This window comes from Cercospora beticola, chromosome 5 (genome assembly GCF_033473495.1).
Source record: "Cercospora beticola chromosome 5, complete sequence".
Taxonomy (NCBI): domain Eukaryota; kingdom Fungi; phylum Ascomycota; class Dothideomycetes; order Mycosphaerellales; family Mycosphaerellaceae; genus Cercospora; species Cercospora beticola.
Window position 1 is genome coordinate 947,116 of NC_088939.1, and position 23,982 is coordinate 971,097.

At 52.5% G+C, this 23,982-nt stretch overlaps 11 protein-coding genes across 11 annotated transcripts; 2 read left to right on the forward strand and 9 right to left on the reverse strand.

Annotated features, from left to right (window-relative positions):
- Window positions 1–555: 555 nt before the first annotated feature.
- Window positions 556–2,692, reverse strand: RHO25_007617 (uncharacterized protein; the record flags this gene model as incomplete). The annotated part of the gene is made up of 2 exons (XM_023599799.2): window positions 556–852; window positions 911–2,692. The coding sequence occupies 2 exons, from the start codon at window positions 2,690–2,692 to the stop codon at window positions 556–558; spliced, it is 2,079 nt and encodes a 692-aa protein (XP_023448730.1).
- A 1,256-nt stretch (window positions 2,693–3,948) lies between these two features.
- RHO25_007618 (uncharacterized protein) lies at window positions 3,949–5,693 on the reverse strand (the record flags this gene model as incomplete). The annotated part of the gene is made up of 5 exons (XM_065602963.1): window positions 3,949–4,488; window positions 4,539–4,723; window positions 4,781–4,794; window positions 4,869–5,380; window positions 5,436–5,693. 5 exons carry the CDS (start codon window positions 5,691–5,693, stop codon window positions 3,949–3,951), a joined length of 1,509 nt encoding a protein of 502 aa, XP_065459035.1.
- A 1,081-nt stretch (window positions 5,694–6,774) lies between these two features.
- On the reverse strand, window positions 6,775–7,908 carry RHO25_007619 (uncharacterized protein; the record flags this gene model as incomplete). The annotated part of the gene is made up of 5 exons (XM_023599801.1): window positions 6,775–6,932; window positions 6,993–7,026; window positions 7,088–7,275; window positions 7,334–7,618; window positions 7,674–7,908. 5 exons carry the CDS (start codon window positions 7,906–7,908, stop codon window positions 6,775–6,777), a joined length of 900 nt encoding a protein of 299 aa, XP_023448738.1.
- A 1,699-nt stretch (window positions 7,909–9,607) lies between these two features.
- On the reverse strand, window positions 9,608–10,918 carry RHO25_007620 (uncharacterized protein; the record flags this gene model as incomplete). Its single annotated transcript, XM_023599802.2, has 1 exon — window positions 9,608–10,918. The coding sequence occupies one exon, from the start codon at window positions 10,916–10,918 to the stop codon at window positions 9,608–9,610; it is 1,311 nt and encodes a 436-aa protein (XP_023449669.1).
- Window positions 10,919–11,561: 643 nt separating this feature from the next.
- Window positions 11,562–13,730, reverse strand: RHO25_007621 (uncharacterized protein; the record flags this gene model as incomplete). The annotated part of the gene is made up of 1 exon (XM_023599803.2): window positions 11,562–13,730. The coding sequence occupies one exon, from the start codon at window positions 13,728–13,730 to the stop codon at window positions 11,562–11,564; it is 2,169 nt and encodes a 722-aa protein (XP_023449400.2).
- Window positions 13,731–14,423: 693 nt separating this feature from the next.
- Window positions 14,424–15,565, reverse strand: RHO25_007622 (uncharacterized protein; the record flags this gene model as incomplete). Its single annotated transcript, XM_023599804.2, has 3 exons — window positions 14,424–15,273; window positions 15,323–15,372; window positions 15,425–15,565. 3 exons carry the CDS (start codon window positions 15,563–15,565, stop codon window positions 14,424–14,426), a joined length of 1,041 nt encoding a protein of 346 aa, XP_023449398.1.
- Window positions 15,566–15,753: 188 nt separating this feature from the next.
- RHO25_007623 (uncharacterized protein) lies at window positions 15,754–18,830 on the forward strand (the record flags this gene model as incomplete). Its single annotated transcript, XM_023599805.2, has 3 exons — window positions 15,754–15,774; window positions 15,823–15,894; window positions 15,945–18,830. 3 exons carry the CDS (start codon window positions 15,754–15,756, stop codon window positions 18,828–18,830), a joined length of 2,979 nt encoding a protein of 992 aa, XP_023449399.1.
- Window positions 18,831–18,929: 99 nt separating this feature from the next.
- Window positions 18,930–19,458, reverse strand: RHO25_007624 (uncharacterized protein; the record flags this gene model as incomplete). Its single annotated transcript, XM_023599806.1, has 2 exons — window positions 18,930–19,228; window positions 19,287–19,458. The coding sequence occupies 2 exons, from the start codon at window positions 19,456–19,458 to the stop codon at window positions 18,930–18,932; spliced, it is 471 nt and encodes a 156-aa protein (XP_023449396.1).
- Window positions 19,459–20,113: 655 nt separating this feature from the next.
- Window positions 20,114–20,887, reverse strand: RHO25_007625 (uncharacterized protein; the record flags this gene model as incomplete). Its single annotated transcript, XM_023599807.2, has 3 exons — window positions 20,114–20,452; window positions 20,527–20,685; window positions 20,744–20,887. The coding sequence occupies 3 exons, from the start codon at window positions 20,885–20,887 to the stop codon at window positions 20,114–20,116; spliced, it is 642 nt and encodes a 213-aa protein (XP_023449397.1).
- A 1,152-nt stretch (window positions 20,888–22,039) lies between these two features.
- RHO25_007626 (uncharacterized protein) lies at window positions 22,040–22,910 on the forward strand (the record flags this gene model as incomplete). Its single annotated transcript, XM_023599808.2, has 2 exons — window positions 22,040–22,237; window positions 22,296–22,910. The coding sequence occupies 2 exons, from the start codon at window positions 22,040–22,042 to the stop codon at window positions 22,908–22,910; spliced, it is 813 nt and encodes a 270-aa protein (XP_023449394.1).
- A 192-nt stretch (window positions 22,911–23,102) lies between these two features.
- RHO25_007627 (uncharacterized protein) lies at window positions 23,103–23,939 on the reverse strand (the record flags this gene model as incomplete). Its single annotated transcript, XM_023599809.2, has 1 exon — window positions 23,103–23,939. One exon carries the CDS (start codon window positions 23,937–23,939, stop codon window positions 23,103–23,105), a length of 837 nt encoding a protein of 278 aa, XP_023449395.1.
- Window positions 23,940–23,982: the final 43 nt, after the last annotated feature.

Sequence of the window (23,982 nt, forward strand, 5' to 3'; positions counted from 1 at the left end):
TCATTTCGCGTTGCGCTCTGCAGCGGCTGTGCAGCTGGACTGCATCAACTTCGTGGGGTGATCATCGGTTCATTATGCCACGGCCTGGTATCGGACATTGCAGCGAGCCTGTACGACGTGAAAGCTGAGGTGTAGCAACGACACGACTCCTATCAAGTCTGATGCAGAGATGTGAAGTCTGGGAGAATCCGACCGGCTTTGACTTCCACCTCCGCTGGAGAACGGGCCAAGCTCGTAAGGTTCGCCATGCGAGAGTCATGTCTTTTCACAATTTCCATTTTAAAATGCGCGTGGTACAACAAAACACAGTAGACCAGCTACTACGAACTACCTGAAGAGCGGGACACTCAAATGATTATCCACGGACTCTCTTCAACATTCGATATCAAGACTTCATTGACATGATCTAGATACAAAACTCCTCATCAGCGCCAGCATTGCACCGCACGCCGCCTGCCATCCTTCATCACCCTATGTTCGCTTTCCATCCACAACAACAACCTCTGGGTTCTTTGAAATCAGAAGAAGAGAAAACAGAAGATTTCTGAACAAGATCTACGACCACACATCCTCCTGATACTGGTTCGCAGCCCTCATGCTCTTGACGACATCCTCACCCTTCTTCTTGTCGACGCCTCTTTGCTCTGAAATAATTGTCGCCAAGATCTCATTGACTTCTCTCGCCATATTTGCAGCATCACCGCAGACATAAAAGTAAGCCTTCTGCTCCAATAATTCGTTGATTTCTTTGGCTCGCTCCTTCATTTTATGTTGCACGTAGACTTTCTTATCGGTTTCGCGAGAGAAGGCGACGTCGAGGACGAATTTGTCTCCGAGGTCGTTTTGCCATTGCTGAGAATAGAAGTCAGTACACGCTCAAACAGTGATAGATCTAGGGCAAGCAACTCACCTCCCACTCCTCCTTGTAAATAAAGTCATCAGTGCGATTTCGGCATCCGAAAAACAAAATTGTCTTGCCAACATTTTCGCCATTCTTGGCCTGCTGCGCTCGCTCCTGGACGAAACCGCGAAACGGAGCAACACCAGTACCAGGACCAACCATGATGATTGGCTTGCTTGGGTCTGATGGCAGCTTGAAGTTCGAGTGTCGAATGTGGACTGGAACGTGAACACCATCGTACTTGTTTCGTGGACCGTTGAGCGCGTAGTTGAGTCCATGAGGATCTGGGTTCGGGTCGCCGTGCTGCTTGAGCTTCAAAGCGAGGAGGTAGTTTGTGGTGACACCCTTCACAACGTGGGGGGCGCCAGGCACTTCGACAGATTCGACAACGGCTGTGATAGCAACCTTGTGCTTCTGGACCAAAGATGAAGACGAGATGGAGTAGTAGCGAGGTTGGATCTTCGTGATGCCTTCGATGAACAGCGAGAAAGGAATCTTGTCCCAGACCTGGCCACCACCCAAGTGCTCGAGAAGTTGTCCGATGTTGAAGTTCTTCTTCGCAACCTCTTCCGCAAAGACATCCTTGTCGTTACCGATCTTGCTTGCCTTTTCCTTGATCTCATCGTTGGGGGCGAACTGCGCGAGAGTGGAGACGAATTGACGAGAGACAGGTGCGCAGATTTCGAGTTGGTATCGGAAAACGGTTTCGTATGTCGTGGGTTGCGGGAAAGGCACCTTGGCCGTAGCATCGAGTCCCTTGACCTTGATTGGCATCTCGCGCTTTTCGGACAATCCAACAACCTTCAAAAGCCTTTCGACCTCGCGACCTGCATTGTTCGGCCAGACAGCGATGTGATCACCAGTAGTGTAAGACAGGTTGGAGCCCGAAATATCGATTTCCATATGAAGACAGTTTCTTGACTTATCGTTGAAGATTTCCTTGGACACAGCGATTGGAGCGATGTATGGGTTGTGCGCATTGTAAGGTCCCTTCTGCGTGCCCTCGAGATGGTTCTTGTTGGGTTCGCCTTTGTAAACGGTGGCTTCATTCTCGAGGTGCTCCTGTTCAGTGACTTCATAAACGGGCTCGTATACTGCCTCGCGCTCTTCAAGACCCATAGACTCGCATAAAGCAGCCCACATGGGCTCCTTCCAGGCCAGAAAATCCTCTTCCATAGTACCAGCTCCATCGTCACCCTCACCAGCCTCGCCGATGAGCTGAGCCCCGAGCTTGGTAAGAGACTTGTTGACCTCGCGAACCATGGAGTTGTAGTGCTCGTAGGTGTTGTTTCCCAAGCCGAAAGCCACATACTTCAGAGTTGACAGTGGTGACTCGCCCGCACTCTTCTCGCTGAATTGTGGTTCTTCACCATGAATGAATTCGTAGAATTCAACAGCGTTGTCCGTCGGCTCACCCTCACCATAAGTTGCCAGCACAAAGAAGGCAACCTTATCCTCAGGAAACTGATCCAAGTTCTCGTACTCGTACTCTTCCAAATCGGCAGTCATGGTCTTCAAGCCAAATCTCGAGGAGCCTTCCTTGGCTAGCCGCTGTGCGTAGTCCTCCGCTGTGCCAGTCTGCGATCCATAGAAGATGACACAGTTTTTGCCCGACTCCTCCATCTTCTCGAGAATGTTCCTCGTCTTGCCCGCCTTGAGAGCGCCATTGGCCTGTGATGTTGCATACGGGTCCTTCTGGACCGCCCAGTATGTGCCTTTGGTGAAGTATGCTACCGTTCCTAGCAGCAGCACTGCTAGGACGATGATGTCCAGGGTGTCCAGAGCGGCCATGGTCGCTGTCGTTCTGCTCCGGCTGTGCAGTCACAAGCCAGGAGGAGGAGGGGTAGGGTGCAGACGAGCGGTGCAATTAAAAAGAGTCGGACGCTCGGCGAGGGTCTCTGGAGCGACGTGCAGTGAGATCCGTGCTTATCGTGTTGGAATTTCCCCGTTCACCGTCTCTGGCTGCGGCTGACGGAAGTGCGCTACTCAGGGCTGACGGCGATGACTGTTATTTGCAGGGCTTCCGCCAGAGATCCCAACTGCTGACCGGATGGGGCCAAGATGGGTCCAAGACTCCTCTGCGCTGCTGCTGCCAGCTGTGCGCTCCGCTGGCGGCGAGTTGGGAGATGCCGAATCGAAGACGTTCGTGGCGGTGGGGTGACACGGCTAGCGCCCGAGTGTTGATGTCAGGGATTCTTTAGGGCCGACACAGAATGCGCATGTGCTGTGAATCAAATAAACTATCGTTCGATTCCACTTCCAAGAACAAGTTCAAAATGAGGAGCAGTGACCGAAAACACCTGCGCTCTTCTATGAACGCCGCAATGCAAGAAACAGTATGGTATGGATTTTCTCGGAACGTAGAAAGTGATGTATGGCGGGGGCGCGGCAGTCATATGCGGTTGTGCTCGTTATGGCTGATGAGGACAATTGGCGCTCGAATGCAGACCTCTACATGACGATCGGCTGAGACATAGCATTGCGCATGTGCCGATTAAGGCTGCCTAGTCATAGCGAGCTCGGGGTTTTGCGAGAGCGACGATGTCGACCAACAGGATCCTCCTCGCACACCGTGCGAGCAGCGGATCTGGCCCTTTCCCTTTCACATGATCCCGAATTGTGCACAGCACCGCGGGAATGCGCCGCGCGTTTACAGTATTCCCACGGGCCAGCCACGCGCAACTGTCCCTCCAAGACTCACCATGGACCGCTTCCGCTCTAGCAACTCTGCACACCACACGCTTCCAGTTCATCCCCTCGTTCGCGAGCGGCACACCAGCAGCTTTCGCATTCTGTTGGTCCTCTCGCAAAGTCACAGCAGTCGGCGCGTGCCAGCGATTGGCAGTCCTTGGCGTGCCCCATACAGTATTCTCGTACGAGCACGAGGGACCCCGTTCTCGGAACGCGCTGCTACCATTCGGATTCCGGAACCGCAGCAACGATCGTAGCACACTTTCGACGACGCCAATAATGCAACATCATATCTGCCTGGCTAAAGAGGCTGTTCTACTTACGCGTCGTACAGAAACTTGACTTGACGTCTAGCTCTAGTCTTGCCTTTCTGCTTTCGTGTGCTCTGCATGCATGCTGACTGCACTGCTCGTTGGTAACCCTGCTTGTGGTATGCCATGGGTGAGCTGATGGTTTCCTTGGAAGGTTTCGAAAAATGTCCAGTCTCCAATCTGTTCATCGAAGAATTGGTCCAGGTCCAAGCCGCGCATCTCAGCCTCTTCGCTTACGCGCAGTCCCAGTCCTGGAATATACTTCAAGAGCAGAAGCAAAATGCAAGTGACAACGAAGGAGTACGAGCTGATCGCTGTGATCTCTGCGAATTGCTTCCCAACTTGCACGCCATTGCCGTTGATGCCACCTGCATAGAGCGAGCTGCCGTCCAGAGCGGAGATGGTCTGGTCTGCGAAAATTCCGGTGAGGAAGGAGCCCACCATGCCTCCCACGCCGTGCAGTTTGAACACCTCAAGTCCTTCGTCGATGTGGAGCCAGTCGTTGAGGTCCTGCAGGCTTGCGCACACAACGGCGGTCAGGAATCCAATGACTGCGGCTAGCCACAAACTGACATATCCAGCAGCCTGTAATAGATGTGAGCGTGAGTCGCAGGACCGGAACAGGATCGACTTACTGGCGTGATGCCTACCAGACCTGCGATTGCGCCTTCACAGGCACCGACTACGCTGAATTTGCCCTTGGTCCGAATGAAGTCGACGAGAACCCACCCAAGCACACCGAAGCTTGCGGCGACGTTGGTGTTGAATGCCGCATACATACTGCGAATCGATGCATTCAACGCGGACCCGCCATTGAAGCCTACATTCGAGTCAGAAAAAGTGTTCGCAGGTGGCATTCAATATGCGTTTTACTTACCAAACCAACCGAACCTGATTGCGTCGAACCTAGTCAGCGAATGTCTCGAAGATGATGGGAGTTTCTCAGTATCCAGGTCAGCACTCACCAGATCAGGACTGTTCCCAGGAAAACCAGGGTTGTGTTGTGTGGCTTCTTGTGCGATAGTTCTCCGGCATGTCGCCTCTTACCAAGCACCAAAGCGTATGCCAGACCAGCCCAGCCCGATGCAATGTGCACCGGACCACCTCCTGCAAAGTCGAGCGATGGCAGGTTATACAGCCAGCCGTTGCTATTCCACGTCCAGCAAGCAATGGGGCAGTATACAACTGTGGCCCAGAAGAAGCTGAAGATCAATGAAGGGAGAATCCGACCTCTTTCGAAGGAGCCACCAATGACAATCTGGACTGTGCAGGCGCAGAAGAGGAGTTGGTACAGGCAGAAGACGATCTTATACTTGTCAGAACGACTGCTGGCTACCAAAGAACCGAGCTTCGCTTCACTCACCTCGGGGATTAGTGCACTACCAGGACTGGGAGCAGCTCTGACTTTCATCAGACCGAAATTGGCCAGATTACCGATGAATGCGTTTGCGGTCCTTGAGTATGCCAGTGAGTAGCCCTGAAAACGTCAGCTCTGGCCAGGTCTGCGACATTAACAACAAACGAATACCCACCCAGAACATCCATTGAAATGTGGTGACGGCAGCGACCATAATGGATTGGAACAGTAGCGACAGCGAGCTCTTCCGCCTAGCGAGGCCACCATAGAGGAGGCCGATACCCGGAATAATGAGCCAGACTACGAAGCAGCAGAATGCAAGATACACGTAGTGGAATTCGAGCCCAGCATATTGGGCATTGACATCGGTCGTCAATGGGTTGCCACCCCAGGGCTCGGACGAGTTGAACTCTGGAGCTGTTGGCGCCGACATTATGAGCGTGGGAGATCAGTGAGCGAGTACGTGAAGAGTGATGGATCCCGCAGCGCGCGCGCACGCGCGACGCACTTCATATGCACAAGCTGGACATGATCCGGGAGAATCTGTGTGGGAACACTTATCGAGCAGCTTACCCAATGGAGTAACCAGAACAAAGGCAGCAAGGGAAGCATCAAAGAGACTGGCGTTGCTAGCTACGATAAGCACACACTCAGAATGAAGTCCGTCGTCTATTGGCTGACACAGTCGATAGTCGCAGTGTTCAATGGGCTCGAAGGATCAAGGTTCGTTTCCCATGCTGTTCATGGTGCGGCGCAGGCCATGTGTTCGCCGCGTGGGCGACACGAGGTTTCCGGAGATCATGCTAGATGCAGCTGCAAGGGCCGCGGGCGACGAGTATCGCATACGTTTCTGGGTCACTCATGACGATGCTTCACTCGAGATGATTGAGCCACTATTGTACTTTTCGGCCTGCAGCTACAACAAAATCAAGCCCACAACTATAGCTTGACGACACAATTTACCGTGTTCGAATTCACGTCTTGCCGATTCTCGTCGATGTTTGCTGGTCAAGCCTTTTGGACGAGCGCCATGGGTGTCAGACAAGATATCTGCCCGATTGGGAAAAGGTGAAAGATAAGGAAGTGCCGCCTTCGCCTATGCCTATCTCTGGAGACAACGCCGAATTGATTCGACAACACTGCTCTCAAGCCGCGGCCTTCTCTTTGCTTGAGCAAGCTTGTCATTATCTTGTCGGGCTTGTTTGTACGAATGATATTTTGCTTTCGTTCTGCTAATTCTGTCGTACCAAGCTTAATAAGCAACGTTCAACACATACTATGCCTTGGACAAGGACAGGATCCTCAGAATCGGGCTGCTGCTCATCTGTCACACTTAATACCTTGGAACGTCACCCCGAGATTGATGATGCTGGTCCATTACGATGTCTGGAGCAAGCAAAAATTGACTAAGCGCGTGCAAGAAACCAGTAACATTTGTGACCAAAAGACTATTATTACTACTAGGTTTTACATGAAACACTTTTTCACAGGTCGGGCAAGCTCCTTCAGGGCACTCAAGAATAATAGTTGTCCAAATTGTCCACCAATCTCAAGACCTGGCACTGGATGCTCTTTGCCTGGGCCTCGTTGCACTGCAGGATCGCACCTTGCTCAGCCTGCAGGGCATCTTGGACGTTGCGAAGAATCGAGATGGCGCGGACTTGCGAGTCGCCTAGAATGATTGTTAGGATAGAACGGATGAGACTGATGAGCTCAGAATTCGTCTACTCACCTGGTGAAAGAGGTGGCCAAGCTGGCGGAGGTGGCTGAGGAAAGAGTGAGCATTTGTTACACTTTGTGCTGACCAGCTGGACAGACACCACTCACGTTGTTGCAAGATTCGCCGCCGCGTCCTACTCCAACTGCTGCTGAGACATCTCCGAGGAAGCCGTTTAGCTGACCAAGATTTTGGCGACCGGTCTGGTTATTCGACTGCACGATGCTGTCGATCAGGGCATTCGCGTAGACGAGCGATGACTGGATGAGTGTTTGGGTCGAGGTCGGGAAGCAGTGGCCTGGTCTCAGAGGTAAGCATGACGACTCTCAGCCACTTCAGATGATCGTGCTGCATACCTGTTGCCGGAGGTGAGGTCGGATCGGTTGAAGGAGGCGCCGTTGTGGTGGTATTGCTGCCAGAATCCGTCGGCGTGCTCGAGGAGCAGACATTGTTGCCTTCGATGGAGCGGACTTGCTCAGTGCTGACTTCATCGCCGTACGTGATCGGCACGCTCCACTGAATCGTCGTGGCCCCGTTCGAGGCGCCATAAAGGGAGGTGACTACGCCGTTGAGGTACTGGCCGACATTCGTTGCTGGAGCGGTAACCTCGAAGGTAATGTTGGTAAGGACGTTTGACTTGTCTACAACTAATCAGTCCACAACGATCGTCCAGCACATATGATTCTCTTTGTTTACCTGGACCCAGATAAAACGAGCCAAGGTATTCAGTCCCAATGAATCCGTCCGCATCAGCTCTCGGGCTCAAGGCAAAGGCAGCGACCAGATCCTTGACACTTTGGATATAGTTCTCAGTGAGCAGAGTCACCGTAAAGGTCTCGTTAACGGCAATGACCTTAGGAGCGGCAAGGCCGACAATGCGAGCGCTAGCTACACCTGCAATAGCAAGGGCCGGAATGATTTTTGACAACATGTTGGGGAGAACGAGCGATGAGAGGATTCGTCTTGAGTGTTGGTGTTCTTGTTGTGCTGATGCAGGAACGGCTGCGAAGCACTTATCAGTAGCTCAGCATCGATCCTACCTCTGATGCCTACAACATGTCACGCTGCTTCGCACAGCCTCGACTCCGGCTTACTGGGCAGCTGCATCCACTGCATCATACCTTACAAACAGACCTCGCCCTCATGACGAAGAACCAAAGTCGTGCAAAACTGCAATGCAACCTTCACTAAGCAACCTCCCCATAAATTGTCTCGCGAGCTCTTTGCCACTCGCATCCCGGAATTCTGCACGTCTAGTCAGCCACAGACAAGGATGAGCTTTCGCAAAACCAAGATGTGAAGATGCGAGTGACTGCACGACCACTTCCCATTTTCAGCCGCAGCGTTGTGCATTGCTGCGCTGGCACATGGTCGAAGGGCCGGGATAATTATTGGTTGATCTTACACGAGAAGGCTTCTAATCCTTCCCGCTGTTCTCCGTGGCTGAGGAGCCACAAGGCCACACGGCTTCGCTTGTTCCGCCAAGGAAATGCTTTTGATGCTATATTGATCTTCAGGCTGGGGAGACTCATTGTGGACACGAGGAGGGAGTATTGCCACGAGGTGAAGGTTGTTACTGTGGTGTGCGAGCGTGACATTCTCGATCTTGTGGCGTGCTGTTGTGTCTGAAGAGCAAGTGCTGATCAGATCAGGTCGACTGCACGCTCGCATTCGCGATACATGTTCTGCTCAGCTGTGCACACTCCTGTTCTTCGTAGACCGACTCTCGTGCTGTCCATCTTTTGCTCTTCTCCACTTGTTCAAGCACCACCTGGAGACAGTATTCGCCATCGCAGTAGCTGCCAAGACCGCTTCTCACCTGAGAGACCGCCTTAACAACAGCTCCAGTCACTTTTCGTTCGCAACGTGGTTTCATAGCTGACCATGACGTCCGGAGCCCATACGATGTTGTTCGTCTTCCACCGATCAACCTCGCACCACTTCTCACGTCTCAAGCCAACCTCCACTCCAACCTCCCATCATCTCGAACACTCGGCCTTCCATCCACAACCGACACATTATGATACTCCATAACTCCGACTTCCTGAAGCGCCACCTTTCTGTTCGCATCCGCATTTGCTCCTATCGCCAAATAATCCTCCACTTCTGAGCCTCTGGCTCGAAACACCAAATGCATTATGCCGTGAGAGTCTTGCAGTGCTTCTGCGTTAGGGTTCGGCTGTCTGTGACCCATGCTCGCCATCAACACCAAAATATCTGATTTGAGATCGGCGACTGTATCTTTTGCGCACACGAGGTTGGCTACGGTGTGCCAGGCACACTGGATGAAGATTGGACATTGCCTTGGTCGGTCGTCAGACATGGTTCGATATCGCGATTTCGAGTCTTGTGGCGTATGCTAGTCTTCGCTGTGCCTATATCGCGGCTCGAATGGGTGGATTGCTGGTAGAGAAGGCACATCTGCTGTACGCTCAGAAGAGCGCTTCCTGATGATCTGTGGTACTTTTGTTTGCTGCAAAATCTTCACATCAGTGAGGCAGGCATTAGCAATTTCCGAATAAGCAGATGTATTCGTGTGAAAAGTGAAAGCTGTAGTGAGGAGGTGCCATTCAATTCATTTGGGTCTGTTGATGCTACTGGCTGGGAGCGGCATCACATGCCAAGGTTCTCTAGTAACCAGCCTCTCTCGCAACATCAACGCCAATTTTACTGCCATTGTTAGGCAGAGGTACTCTCAGAAGCGAGTAAGGTGGCTGTCTGCGATCCTCGCCCGGTGCAAACGCTGCGCCGAAAGGTAGCTGGTTGTTCGTGAAGTACAGATACCCATCCCAGCTTACGGACAGAGTATCAGGCCAGTTTATACGTGGATCTCTGACGAAGACCTCGTGACTCGCGTTTGCAGGGTTGAACACTGCAACAGCATTGGCCTCCGCGTGGCCGTGGTAGATGAGGTTATTCGTGTCGGTCTCCATTCCATCAGTCACTCCCGTCTCACCCCAGTTCTGTATGGAAGCTTGTGCGAGCCATTCGGAAGTGTTTGATCGATCGCGCAGGCGCTCGGTGGGTATCGAGTACATATTGCGGCCGGCGACAAGTTTCCAGAACAGAGTCTTGCCATCTGCGGAGAGAGCAATCCCATCTGCGCCGAAGTTCGTGTAGGCGAAAGGACCGGAAGGCGCGGTGAACCCATACCGAGGGCTACCCCACTGGGTGAAGGTGAATTGCTCTTGGACGCGGACATTTGGATTGCCGTCGAGATGGCGCCAGGTTTCGCCGGTGCCAATGTCTGCCATCACGATGCCATTGCGGCCTTCAGGCGAGGAGTCGGTAATGTAAATGATGCCTTTCCCGCTTTCGGTTACTTCCGGATTGAGGTCAATTCGAAGGTCGTTGAGGTATGAGTCCGGATATGCGACATCAGATGGGAAGACAATCGTTTGGAATACGGTATCGTTGTTCAGGTGCACGCCAATAAGCTTCGTACCTCCGGGGGACGCGCTGACGATGACTCCATTGGGAAGGGCAACTCGCCCTGTATCAAGAATCCAGGCACGATTGGCCGCGTCGATGACAATCGATTGAGAGCCGATCAGATAGTTCTCATAGTTGGCAGCGGTTGGAGGAGTGGTCGTGTAGTTGATTGCTCCTCCGGGCGGGCTGTTTATCTCTGAGCTTGGCCAGGGGACTTCAGTCGTGCCGTTGATGAGTTCAGCAATCGTGAAACGTCCATTCGTGCCATCATTTGTGTTTGCTGGATCGAGGGCACCGGGATAATTGGAAAACAGGCGACCTTCTCGAGAGACGGTGATGCCTGTGGGGAACTGGGGTTCGCCGCTGTACAGATGGACGAGCTCAATAGCTGGGCCATAGACACCTGGATCGCTAATGAGCTGATTTATGTCGAGTCCATTGCTTGAGTTGCTCTGTGCCGATGCGAGCAGCGCAAGGCTTGCGGCAGCGAAAGTAGTTCTAAAAGTCATCTCGTGGATGTGGGCAATGCTCAAGAACGCAAGCACCTCGCATCGTTTGGAAGGATGCACATGCTTCTATATTCAAGGCCTAAGGTCATCACGCAAGGCATTGAGCCAAGATGCTTTTGCGCGGAGGTCCGTAGTGATGATGGTCATCAGAGTTGTTAGTGCCATTACCGGACGTGTGCTACGTGAGCCAAGCAAGGAATAATCTATCACCAGCCGTCTTTGATGAAAGAGTTCCACGGGCGTGGCTGGATTTCCCAATGATCACGTCGATGAGATCGATGCTAGTAACGATTGTGATGTTGTGATGCATCGGATGCTCTGCGGAATCTTGGCTATCGTCACCGGGCGGGCGTTTCCTGCCGTCTGCATGCAGGTCCCGTCCGGCCTCCAGTCCGTCTCAACTTTAAAGGAACTGCCTGCTTATTCTACTGCAAAGGCAAATATCCTGACGATTGAAGGGCTTCAAGCCGCGAAGGCGTGCGCGGCAACCAGAAAAGTTGAAGAACCTTCCTAGGCTGGAACCCACGATCACCGAGAGCGCCCGACAAGTCACAGTATTGAATCAGATGGCCAGACTCATTCCCAGTGTGCCTTATGGAGAGGTTCTCAATTCGTTGTGTCTCTACCAAAGCCTGCACCGAGCTCACGAAGCATCCAGTGCCTCGCCCTTCGTTCCAGCGGTGCTACTCGGAATGATCAACTTCGGCTGTTTGCTTGCTGCATCAGCGCCGACCTTTGCTGGCTCAAGCTCGTCTTCTTCGTCCGCGTCGCTCTCTTCAGCAATGTTTAATGCGCTCTCCTCGTCTTCTTCGTAGGGGTCGAAGTGAGGTACAGTCTGCTCCGCGTACATGATTGCTTGGCCAGGTAAGCAGAACAAATCGTCTGTTCTCAGAGGCTCGATCTCCCGTGCTCGAGTGATAGAGTCACCCATGCACCCTCCGATGGTCTTGCGGAAATTCTGCACGTACTCTTCACTAAGCTCGGACAGGGCATACGATGTGGCGACCTCCCCATTGTATCCAACAAAGGGCAATTGGTAGACACCCGGAAGCTCTCCTTGGAACGGAAGCGTCTTGTGCAGCGGCATCTGGTTACGTTCAGGCTCAGCTTCGTCATGTTCCGTCAACACAGGTTGCTCTGCGGACAAGATGAAGGAATCGTCGATGTGCTCTGGTTCCGAAGACGCAGCCTTGTGCGAGTCGGCTCCTGTTCGTAAGTACTCTTCAGGTATCTGTGCCAGCTCATTGTGTATTGCGGCAAAGGTTGTGGGTGGATGCAGTACATATAAATTGCGAGCGCGCATCAGCTCCAATAAGTATTCCGCCCAAGCCGGCTCCGTCTCAGCAACCAATTTGGCATTCTTCTTCGCCTTCCCGGAATGCGAAGCCTCCAGGCGGTTTGTCAGAAAATTGTGGAAAGTTGCCCACTTATCGCCGAACACGAGCGTAGCTTTTGAAGTTGGAGCTTGGTACAAGAATGGAGCGGGATCATCATCGTCAGCTTTCACCGGCCCCGTGATCTTGTCAGCGCCCATATCGGACACTTTCGGCTGCTGAAACCCCGTCGATCCATTGAGACATTGAAGTGGAACGTCCAGTGAGATCCCACCAAGCTCTTCCAGTGCTGTGAAGGTGGATCCAGCGTATCTGTAGTTGAGGAGGGCATATTGCAAGTATTGGTAATATACGGAACTGACCTCGACTTGTGGGGACACAAGCAGGACATGATGATCGTTAGTCTGGGCTGGATAGAAGGATTCGACGTAGCGCAATGACGCCTGTTGCGGACTCATAAGCTCCGATGGAATACGATGGTGCACTGTAAGTAAGTTTGGCTGCAGCGAAGAATCTCTCCCTGGTGGCCAAGAGAAGGTGTTCAAATACTTTTGAAGTGCGGGTTCGACCTCAGGGGGTAGCTCGATGCTGATTCTCGGCACTTTGAGCCCGCGATAGTCTGCATTGTAAAGACTTTGCAGCAGACGTATAAGTCGGCCAGAGCTTTCGCGCGGGGCCTGGATCACGATGTCAATCGTTGGCTTCCACCATTGAGCCAGACTGGCGGCGCTGAGCCTCGTCAGCCACAGCCATTCCTCGTATTTCCCGCGTGGTATCTCGACCAACGGTATGCCCAGGTCCTTTGTCTTCGCGTGCATCGCTTTCGTGAAATATGCCTCCTCTTGTGCGCCATCGTCCATAATCACAACCTGAGGGTGCATGTATTCCTGAATGTGCTTCATGGCTCCTCTCACAGCTGACTCGACCCGCGAGTCACTGCTGTATTCCGCATAGTCTCCTCGCGCATCGTGCCACTGGATGGTGCAACTCCCATCGATGCCATTCAGCTCTTGAATGTCGTCGAGTGGAAGGGGGCTCCGTCCAAATACTGCAAACTGTACCTCATTCCTCTCTTTTCCAGCCATTTCACATGCCATGGGCACGAGGTTGGCGAGACTCTTCATTGAAGCTGCTGCGAACAACACATTGCGATTGTGGTGGTATGAGCCCATTGCCTTCGAAACCTTCTGTAGTGAGCCGCCTAGTCGGTAGAACCTGGTAACTCCATTGTAGTAGTGTTGAGACTGCTCATCTTCCACACTGTCCACGTCCCGAGGCGGAGCGCCCTTTGGCTCTCTTGATTTAGCGGTATCGTATCCTGCAAAGGTGCGTGCTGGCTTCGGGTGGAAGCTCTCTGTTTGGTATCCAGCACCTAATCCTCCTGGGACGTACAAATGAACGATGTAGACCAAGAACAGCACTCCCAGTACCACCATCACTCTCCGTCTCCTCCATCTCAATGGAAAGGTCGCCGCCATCGTGGCCGGTGGTGAATGCGATCGCCTCGGGCGGAAGAAGTCGTCATCGCGTTTCCCGATCTCCTCGTCTCTCGCGAGTGCCATGCGGCGCATAGCAACCTGAATGGCATGTGTTGCCAGCGTCAGTCGATGAGCACGACGATTTCTGATGTTTCACAATCTGATGTGCATTGCTGTGGATTGTCAGCTTGGGACATCCCAGCTGTTGGGGAGTTGCGTGAACCAACATGCGATCTTGCTGTCTCACAACTGGCATGGAAGTGTCTTGGCATGCATAGAAAGATCAACCAGGGTTTTAGCTTCTTGTTCACGGGCGTGGTGGCTGAACTAAGAGCCGATAGTGCCTTTTACCAGAGCGGGCGTTCTAGTTTCACGATCATGCAGGATGAACGCCTATTAGGATGATAAGAAGAAAAGGGAGAAGAAAACATGTACCACAGATAGATGGGGTGATGATCACAGACCAGTCTGCTGGTCGCCAGTTTTGAAGTGTCACAGCCAAATCATGAAATTCTGGGTATTTCTTCGTATCTCTTCAGCATTCCCAAGCTGCGACGGTAGCATAAGCCTCGAGAGCGGCCGTGAAACCTCTCGACACGCCGCAACCGTATTGGATGTGTCTGCGCGGTACAGCATGGGCACAACTCAATTTACTTCAATGTCGCGTTTTCGTCTGCCAGGTACGCTCGCGGCTTACCATCTGCCCCTCCCTCTCCTACCTCCTCGGTGTCCACCCCCACCACCGCCGCCGCCGCCCATCTGTTGCTGCTGCTCTTGCTGAAAGATGGCCATCTGTTGTGGACTGAGCCCTTCCATACTCATATTGCCTGCAGCAGGACCCTGGGGAGGCTGAAAGCCTTGGCCAGGTTGTGGGTGCGGTGATGTCCCACTGTCATTACCCACTCCTGGCCCTTGCCCAAAGCCTTGTGGTCCTCCAGGCGGCATCCCCATCCCTGGTCCTCCCATACCTGGAGGCATACCGCCCTGCGACATAAATTGCTGCACAAATTCGAGCGGAATTCCGGACTGCTGCGCGATCATATGTGGGTCCATGCCCATCATGTCAGGCGGCGGCCCACTCTGTTGTTGTCCACCCACACCAAGCATAGCCTTCAATGACGCATCTTCCTGCTTAAGTTGGCCGATGGTTCCAGTCATTTCTTGCTGCCGTAGACTGTACTGCGTCCATGTGTACTCGTCGAAGCCGTAGTTGAAGTAGTCGGTCTGATCGGTACCAGGTAATCGCCAAGGTTTCGAGTGTTCGGCGAGATCAGCGTCGATGTCGACTGCTACGATGGGTTTCCCATTTGTCCATACTGGGACCTGGTTGATATCGAGCTGGCTTGTGCGGACTTCGGGAAAGTCCCTACCTTCCTTGCTATTGTGTGTGAGGACGCCCTTGATGGCAGTGGGCGGTGCTGCCGAGCCAGCTCGAGGCGCATCTTCCCTCTTCACCGGCGTACCGCCTCTCTTATCTGATTCAATTTTGACAGCTTTCGAGGGTGGTTCCTTCTTCTGTGCCTTTGCTGCTTTTGATCCGGGACTGCGCGACGTTAGATGGGTAAGACTGACAACCATGCGACTCGACTTACGGCGGTTCGGCTTTTGCGCCTTCTGGACGTTCTAAGGTGAATTGTACGTCCTATCATACTGGTCAGCCATGGGTAGCAGTCATAATGTACGCTGTGACATACGTCGTCGCTACTATCGTCGTCTTCGTCCTCAGATACGTCCATCGCGTCCTTTTCATGTTCCCCTGCGTTCGTTGCTGTCTGCTCCTCTTGTTTGATGCCGTCGCCACCTCCGCCATAGAAATCGTCTTCCTCGTCCTCCATCGCGTCGCGTCGGTCGTGGATTCGTGGCGGATGAAAGTGGCTTGGCTTTGAGCTATTGTTGAAGCTCGAGGTGAACGCGCCGTCGGGTGAAGCTCGGCGTTTGAGCGCGCCGACCTGCACATCGCCTGGTGCACTCCAGGCACGCACTCCATCTCCGTTCACAATCCAAGTGATATGGATCGACGACGATGCCTATAGCTCCCACTGCGGTATGTATGTCGACTACTTGATTGTGGGTCTCAGCTAACGGCCTGCAGTGGAAGCTCTTCCACTTCTTCGACGTATCGCAAGTGCGATTGCCGGATGGCGATGGCTCGCTGTCTCTAGAGGTACGCAAGCTCCACCGCCGACCTCTCTGATGCTTCACTAATGGCCACAGCAAGCGAGTATCGGCACAGTGACATCTGGCAAAAACAATGTGTTTGTAGGGACGCCCACTGGTCACGTACACTTACTAGACCAGTCGTTCAAGTCAGTCCGTTCTTGGAAAGCACACGACGCAGGCAGTGTTACCCGTATTGTGCAGGTTCATGACACCTCTTACCTGATCACTCTGGCTGAGACGCTGCAACACGAACCCGAGCTCAAGGTCTGGACTTTGGATCAGAACGAAAAAAAGACCGGCTTCCCACGATGTTTGTGCAGTCTGACAGTGCAGAATGGCCGCAGGAACTTCCCCGTCAGCGCGTTTGCCGTTACTAGCGATCTTGCGCAGCTCGCGGTGGGGTTCGGCAATGGCGCTGTAACTGTCGTTCGGGGCGACTTAATTCACGACCGAGGCACCAAACAGCGGACCGTGTTTGAATCGGAGGAGCCTATCACTGGACTCGAATTTCGCGAAGCCAGCACGACTGCACTTTACATAGGCACTGTATCCAAGATTCTAGCTCTTGCAATATCTGGCAAGGCACAAGGCACACCGGCTCGAACACTGGATGAACACGGCTGTGCGGTAGGCTGTATGACACTGGATCCTCAGTCCAACGAAGTGGTCGTGGCACGCGAAGATGCCATATACTCCTATGGTCCAAAAGGCAAGGCGAGCTCATTCGCATGTCAAGGTGCAAAGAAACTGGTCAACATGCACAAGGACTATGTGCTAGTGGCCTCGCCTCCCGACAACAATTTCGGGCAGGCTTCCAAGCTTGGCGCATTTCGAACAGCTCGAGCGGACGAGATCTTCAATACCAGCACCTTCTCCATACTCAACGCGGATCTGAAGTTCACTGCGTACTCGAAGCCCATATCGACGCAAATACACAAAGTGTTCACGATTTGGGGCGATGTATTCTTGCTCACCATCGATGGCAAGCTCTACAGGTACCACGAGAGGACGTTTCAACAGAAGTTGGAAGAGTTGTACAGCCGCAAAGAGTACTTATTAGCGATCATGCTGGCGAAGAAGTACAACGTCGATGCCGTGCAGCAAAATGTCATCTTTCGAAAGTACGGCGACTACCTGTACCAGAAAGGTGATTACGATACCGCCATGCAGCAGTACCTGCGAGCTATCGACAACACAGAGCCTTCGCAAATTATCCGAAAGTTCCTTGACAACCAGCGGATAAGAAACCTCATCGATTACCTGGAAGAGCTGCACGAGCATAACAAAGCTACCTCCGATCACACAACTTTGCTGCTGAACTGTTACGCGAAGCTGAAAGATGTTGACAAGCTTGAGGAATTCATTAAACAGCCCGGTGAGCTCAAATTCGACCTCGACACTGCCATCATAATGTGCCGGCAGGGTGGCTACTACGACCAAGCAGCATTCTTGGCTAGACGGCACGAAGAGCATGGGCTCGTGATCTCGATCCTGATTGAGGACTTGAAGAAGTATGCAGAAGCGCTTGCGTACATCGTGCGCCTGGAGCCAAAGGAGGCTTATCCAAATTTTATGAAGTACGGGACTGTCCTGCTTGAGCACTGTCCCGAGGAAGCTACGCAGCTCTTCATTGACTACTTCACTGGGAGATTCCGACCAAAGAAAGACGCCGTCATCGTCCAGGAGACTCCGGCCACCCAGCAAAGCAGCGGGTTCGGAACCATGGCATCGTCTGCGGCGCAAAATCTGGCGTCGCTTATCCCGTTGCCTTACATGAACACAAGTACTGTGCAGACGCCAAAGAATGGTGATGAGGCGTCGACAATACAGCAGGCCCAGGTCATCGAGACACAGACGGAGGAAGAATACATCGAGTACGAAGTGCCCAAACCACGAGTCGCATTACCAGCCTTCATTGATCATCCTGATCAATTCATCACATTTTTGGACGCCTGCAGTAACAGCGATGGTGTCAAAGCTGAGCACCGCGCGGACTTGCACACCACTTTGTTTGAGATGTATCTGCACAAGGCAAACACGACCAAGGAGGATGACAAGGCAGAATGGGAGCACAAAGCGAAGAGCCTGATTGAGGAGAAGGAGGGCCCAGTCGATACTTCCAATGTGCTCCTTCTGTCCGATCTCGCAAAATTCCGCGACGGCACAATTCTGGTCAGCGAGAAGCAGGGCCTTCGCTTTGACGTCTTCCGGTCATACACTGCAGCATATGATACGCAAGGTGCAATCAAAGCGCTGCGCAAATATGGACCGGAGGAACCACAACTATACCCAGCGGCACTCGCATATTTCACCAGCACGCCTCAAGTCCTTGACGAGGCCGGCGATGAGGTCGATGCCGTGCTAAAGAAGATAGACGAGGACGGCCTCATGGCTCCCCTTCAAGTGATCCAGACCTTGTCCACCAACGCCGTTGCCACGATGGGCCTGGTCAAACGATACCTTTCTGGCACCGTCCAACGCGAACGAGCAGAAATCGAATCTAACAGGAAACTCATTCAATCCTACCGCAAAGACACCGTAGCTAAGCAAGGCGAGATTACAGAGCTTACCAACAAACCTGCATCATTCTCTGCGACACGCTGTTCGAGCTGTGGCGCGACACTCGACCTGCCCACTGTGCACTTCCTATGCAAGCACTCTTTTCATCAGCGTTGTCTCAATGTTCCTGAGGGCATTGACATTAAGAATGAAGTTGAAATTGAGTGTCCACTTTGCGCGCCTCAGAACAATATTGTGAGGCAGACAAGGCAAGCCCAAGAAGAAAGCGCGGGTCGACACGAATTGTTCAAGGCTAGTCTGCAGAATCCAGGCGAAGGAGGGCGATTCGGTGTGATCGGAGATTGGTTTGGCAGAGGTGTGATGAGTGCGCCTGCTGTTCAGACTGTGGATAGTAGTCGGAGGGGAAGCTCGAACTTTTGAGCAGAAAAAGTACACTCCAGACTAAGTTTAATCGAACAAATGAGTGCAAAGTGGCATTTTCATTTCGCTCCACCAATCTACTCAAGCTGTCGCTTGCTTTTAAGCAGTCTTCTTGTCATCTCGCTCTTCCAACAAATGCGGCTTCCAGAACAGAAATACGGATCGCAACACCAGAAAAGCGGTCATATTGATCGCACCTCCGAGCAGTGCCGTCTCCGTCATCCCGACATCTGCACCTTTGAGCCATGCACCTCCCATGATCGCCACGAAAGCCACTTCTGGGCCAGCGAGAGCTAGATACGTTGCACGACGGAAACCTCTTTGTGCATCACCAGCAGGGCCGGGAGCTGGTGAGGCATATGAAAGTACGAGTGGGACTGTGAGTCCTGCTACGAGGCCTGGATCCAATGTTAGATTACATGATGGCGTTCGACTGATGGGAGCAGATTTGTTTACCGCCAAACCACTGCGCGAGGGTCCGTGTTGCTGGGGTAATTTGCGCTGGTCCGCGGACGAGGAACGAGAGGCCATGATCAGGGTTGATGAGCAGTGATGGCAGTGAGATCAGATTGGCCATGATCTCGAACGCGACGGCCGCTTTGAAAGGCGTTAGGCCGAGAGATGCCATTGCGGTTGATGTTGTCGTCTTGTGTGTAATTCGGTCCGTCGTTATTGCAAGCGGAAGCGGTCTTACGCTGATGAGAGTAAAGCTCTTGTGATATGTCAAAGCACAAATAGATGAGAGAGACGTAAGCGTTGAGCCAAGTAAGCTGAGCAAGATATATAGGTTGTAAGGAAGCGGGAGACGAGATGCCCTCGCTCGACCTACAATCCTGCGTCTGGGCGATGTCTTACGGATCAGCATGACTTCATCGAAGGCCTCCGCTTTTAGGAAGCTGTCTATCGTAATTGTGTGCTCTTAGATCAAGACGGCTATTGCCACTTTCCCTAGAGGACACGACTTATTGATGTAGAATGGACGCAGCTGATGGCCCTCAAGGTGAGCATGCCTCCTGGTGCCAAGTACGAGCGGGCCATCCGGATCTTCCTTCGCATTAGGTTAGTGCAATCTCGAAGACCAGCTCTCCGAACTTCTGCTCCGGAAGGAATCGAACGTTGACTTCTTCGCATGGCTTTCCTGTCAATCCGGAGAAATCTCGTGCACGTTGACGAGAGAAGCGCTGATAGTTTGTGAAAGATTTATAGAGACATTGGAGCTAATCAGCATGAACGTTAAATCGAACAAACCAGGATCCGACAATGGTGCAGCCTCTATCTGATTATCACGCCCCAACTCCAGAATGCGACGGATGGATTTGCCAATCAGACCTGCAGACCAAGGCGTTCTCTCCACCACTTTTCATCTTGCCGGCCGTGCTTAACCACATCCTCCAGGCAATTCTCGACCTGCGATTTTTGCCAATCACTGAGTGGCAAGGGCAGGCCAGCGGCAGCATATGATAGCATTCAGCGTCTGCAGCGTCAGTACGTCTCTTGGCAGGCTGGGCTCTCATTCCACAAGAATAAATCTTGAAAACAATCAGATCGCTGACAGAAATGTATGGAATCGTGTTTGCGGGTAGATCCTTCAATTTGACTGTGGTGGATGGCATGTAAAGAGACTGAAGCAATATTAGATTGACATTTCTGCTGTGGCTTATCGATGCGATATTGCCCGAGAGCAGAGAGAACCCACCTGCCATGATGGAACGATGTCGATCTGGATATGCTGGTTACTGGCGTTCTTGTAATAGAAATATTGTGCGTGCTCGACAAAATTCGACGCGTGAAGTTGCAGTAGTTTTTGCTTCACGGCCTTTGGTGCCTCCCGGACGCTAATGATAAAGTCCACGTCCTGCAAATCGGAAAGTCAGTGTCATGGCACTGCACAATTCTGGAGCACGGATTTTCACCTCAGTGGTCCTGCCAGCTGGGATATATTTCCACAGCGCCAGTCCTCCAAACACTGCTATCGAGGCATCCTCGAATTCTTTTATGCTCTTCAGGATGGTGAGGACCTCAATGGCTGCTCTTTCAAGCTCTTGCAAAGATGGCATAGTAATAAGGGAACGTATCGAGATACTGTGGGAAGGATGTAATGCTCAACGTAGAGTCTGTCGCTGCTTGGTGAGAACATCTCAACGAGCTGCAGAGGCGAGCAACTTATGTCTCATGTCTGGTGCATCTCTGTAAGCGCCAGAGAACCTGCTGTGCCTCTTTCGGCGCCAGTGGAAACGATCAAGAATAGCAGCTGAAGTCCTGACCAGAGATGCCACGCGTAATGGAGAATCCTTTCGTGCTGCACTGGAGATGTTTCAGGCCAGGACTTGGAATGAACTGGCTTTTGGAAAGTGTAGTTCTGGCGGCGTCCCGCTGAAGTATTGGAGGACAAGCATGCGTAAGTAAGTCCGGTCCATGTCATCCTCGTAGGCCGAGATCTCTGTTGGCGGATCCTTCTCTCCGAAACAGAAGGACGAGCCTGACTGGAGACAAGTAGTGCGTGGACCCACCGGCACTCCCCTGCCACGTTGGATGGTGAAAGATGTCAGAGCTGGCAACATCTGTGCTACATTTTGACATGTCCGAGCCAACCTGTCGAATGTGTTCCAAGTAAGCGCGATATGTCTTATACTGAGGCGATCATCGGTGCCGAAGCAATCGAGGACAGACTTTGGGTTGACCTTGTTATCGAAGTGGAATACGGTGACATCAAGATTGAGCCAGTGTATAGAGGGCACGGCGTCCGAAATGTGGAGAGGCTTGCACTGTATTCTGCGGCACGTTTGACCCATTAGACGCCGTGCCTCTTTGCACGACCGGCCTATCTGATAGGGTGTGGATCCTGTGCTGGCGAATGTGAGTCTTCGGAACTTATCACTGCTTCCCTCAGGCTCAGCGATGCACACGGCCGGAGTAGAGAGCGCTTCCTCCCAGACATGCAAGCGCAGTTCAGTAGGCAAAGCAACAAATAAATGGAAATGGGCTATTCGGCCCATCTCTGGTGCAGTTTCGGGGCCTTTGATAGCGCAAATGGCTTCAAAGGGGTGGTTCAGTAGTCGCCGCTGAGGGTGAAGTGCATGTGTGAAGTGGGCAAGGGCGTGCAGTGATGTTACAGGTTGTGCAACCGCGCGCTTAGTCACGACTCACGTGTCAAATCGCGCTAGGCGCCCATTTGTCTTGGGGCAGTTCTCCCATTCCTACCTTCAGCTATGAACAATAATGAAAGCTCGGTGCTTCGACTCGAATATAGTCCGTGGACTGTTGAAATTAAAGTCACGGTGATCATGGCAAGAATCTCACAAGACTTTATTGCGAAGCTTGCAAAGACGATCAACTCATTCAATGTTCCATGCGTCCTGTGGGGCCATTGTCTTCTCAATGTTCACGGGGTACCATCGATTATTGGAGTAAGTCTCTCTCTCATGGAACGTTCTTGTAGTGTACTCACTGATTTGCTCCTAACAGTCCATCGACTTCATCGTGTCAGACGAACAACTACAGCTCAGCATAGGCGCCATCTCAACTCAGGCAAGAAGACTGGTTTCTTGTCATAATCCCGACACTTGTCCTTTTGGTTCGAAAGACCGCTTCACACCACCACCAGCATTTCATATGCATGTGCGGGACGATTTGAACATCACCGTGGGGCTCTATCCACAATCAGACACACTCTGGTTCTTGCCCCCGCTGGCGAAGGCGCTCCCAGACGCAACTGCGAAATTTCACGGAAACACTCTCTTTGCAATGGCATCAGACTCGACTGTTCTTCCCCCTTCGAGACCTGGTCGGGGCTCTGGTGTCTTCACAGACAAAGGATGCCATCATGTGGTAGTACCACAAGCAGCCGTGTTATTGGAGGCATATATGCGGCTTTACGCACGAGATGCGGAGAAGAAGATTGGCAGCTTTGCAATGGCCATGATCGATTACGTGGAGCAGTACATCGATGAAGATGGCCTTTTGGACGTGAATTTGCTTCCAGCCCCTCTAGGCTGGTTTTACCTCCAGCTCAAATCGGGAGAGATGCCTGTCCGCCAGTGGACAAAGGAACTGCGGGAGGCGCTTGGGGTCCGGAGCTGAAGTTTAATGTTACGACGAGGCATGACCTTCGAAGGGAAGCAAGCAGAGCATGCGAGGACCTCTTTGCCAAATGGAAACAGAGATCGGCCATTTCAATGCAATGCGTCACGCTGTGCCATAGAATCGGCCGTTGCAGGTTTAGCGCTTGCTATTGTACGCCATAGGTCGCAAACAACGTCCGGGTATGGCGATTTAGAGCTCAACAACCCTTCCCACTCCAAAGCCTTCGGCTTGAGAGAAATAGTAGCCTCGCTGATTCGTCATGAGTCGCAACGGTACACGATTCTCTCGCTCGATGGCAAAATCACAATTGTAGTGCGTATGGCCGAACGCCCAGAGCACAACACTTTCATTAGCCATACAGGGCTGGCTCGAGAGATCGGTAGAATATCCGGCCGTGATGGGACTGTTAATGTGTCTCGGATCTGTCGCGCGAGCATCTGTCGTCGGGCTCCAATGGGTAAGCACAATGATTCGAGCATTTCTGTTCCCCAACTGCTGGACTTCTCGGTTCAGCCACTCCAGATCTCGTGCATGGGCTGCGTTGTGTGCACGAATGTCCCAGGATGTGGTCTGGAAGAAGTCCTGCAGGCCCATCTCGACGGCCATCTCGCGATTGGGTGGGACATGGGAGAAAAGACTGCATCCTAAGATGACTGTTTGCTCTCCTGTAGCCGTGAGGGGCAGTTTGAAAACACCACGATCCAGAACGACAAATTCGCCAAGCCGTTGATCATCTCCGCTGTTGCCTTGCCGCTGCTCTTGGACCTGTTGCTCAAAGGCTCTCAGTGTTTGCAGAGTAGATGGCCAATCTGAGCCGTATGCTTCATGATTGCCTGGGATGAATAAGACGGTCTGGAACTGGCGAAGTTGAGACGTGATGAATTTCAGGAGGTCGTCCTTGTGAGAGACAGCGTTGCCTATGTCTCCAAGAAGCGCGAGATGCGGCGCCTTGGGGGTGATTTTATAGATGTCGTAGGCCTTGGGCGATTCGAGATGAAGGTCTGATATGATCTGTAGGGTGCTCATTGTGTCAACACTGGAAACTTCGTGCATGTAAACTTGAAGTTGC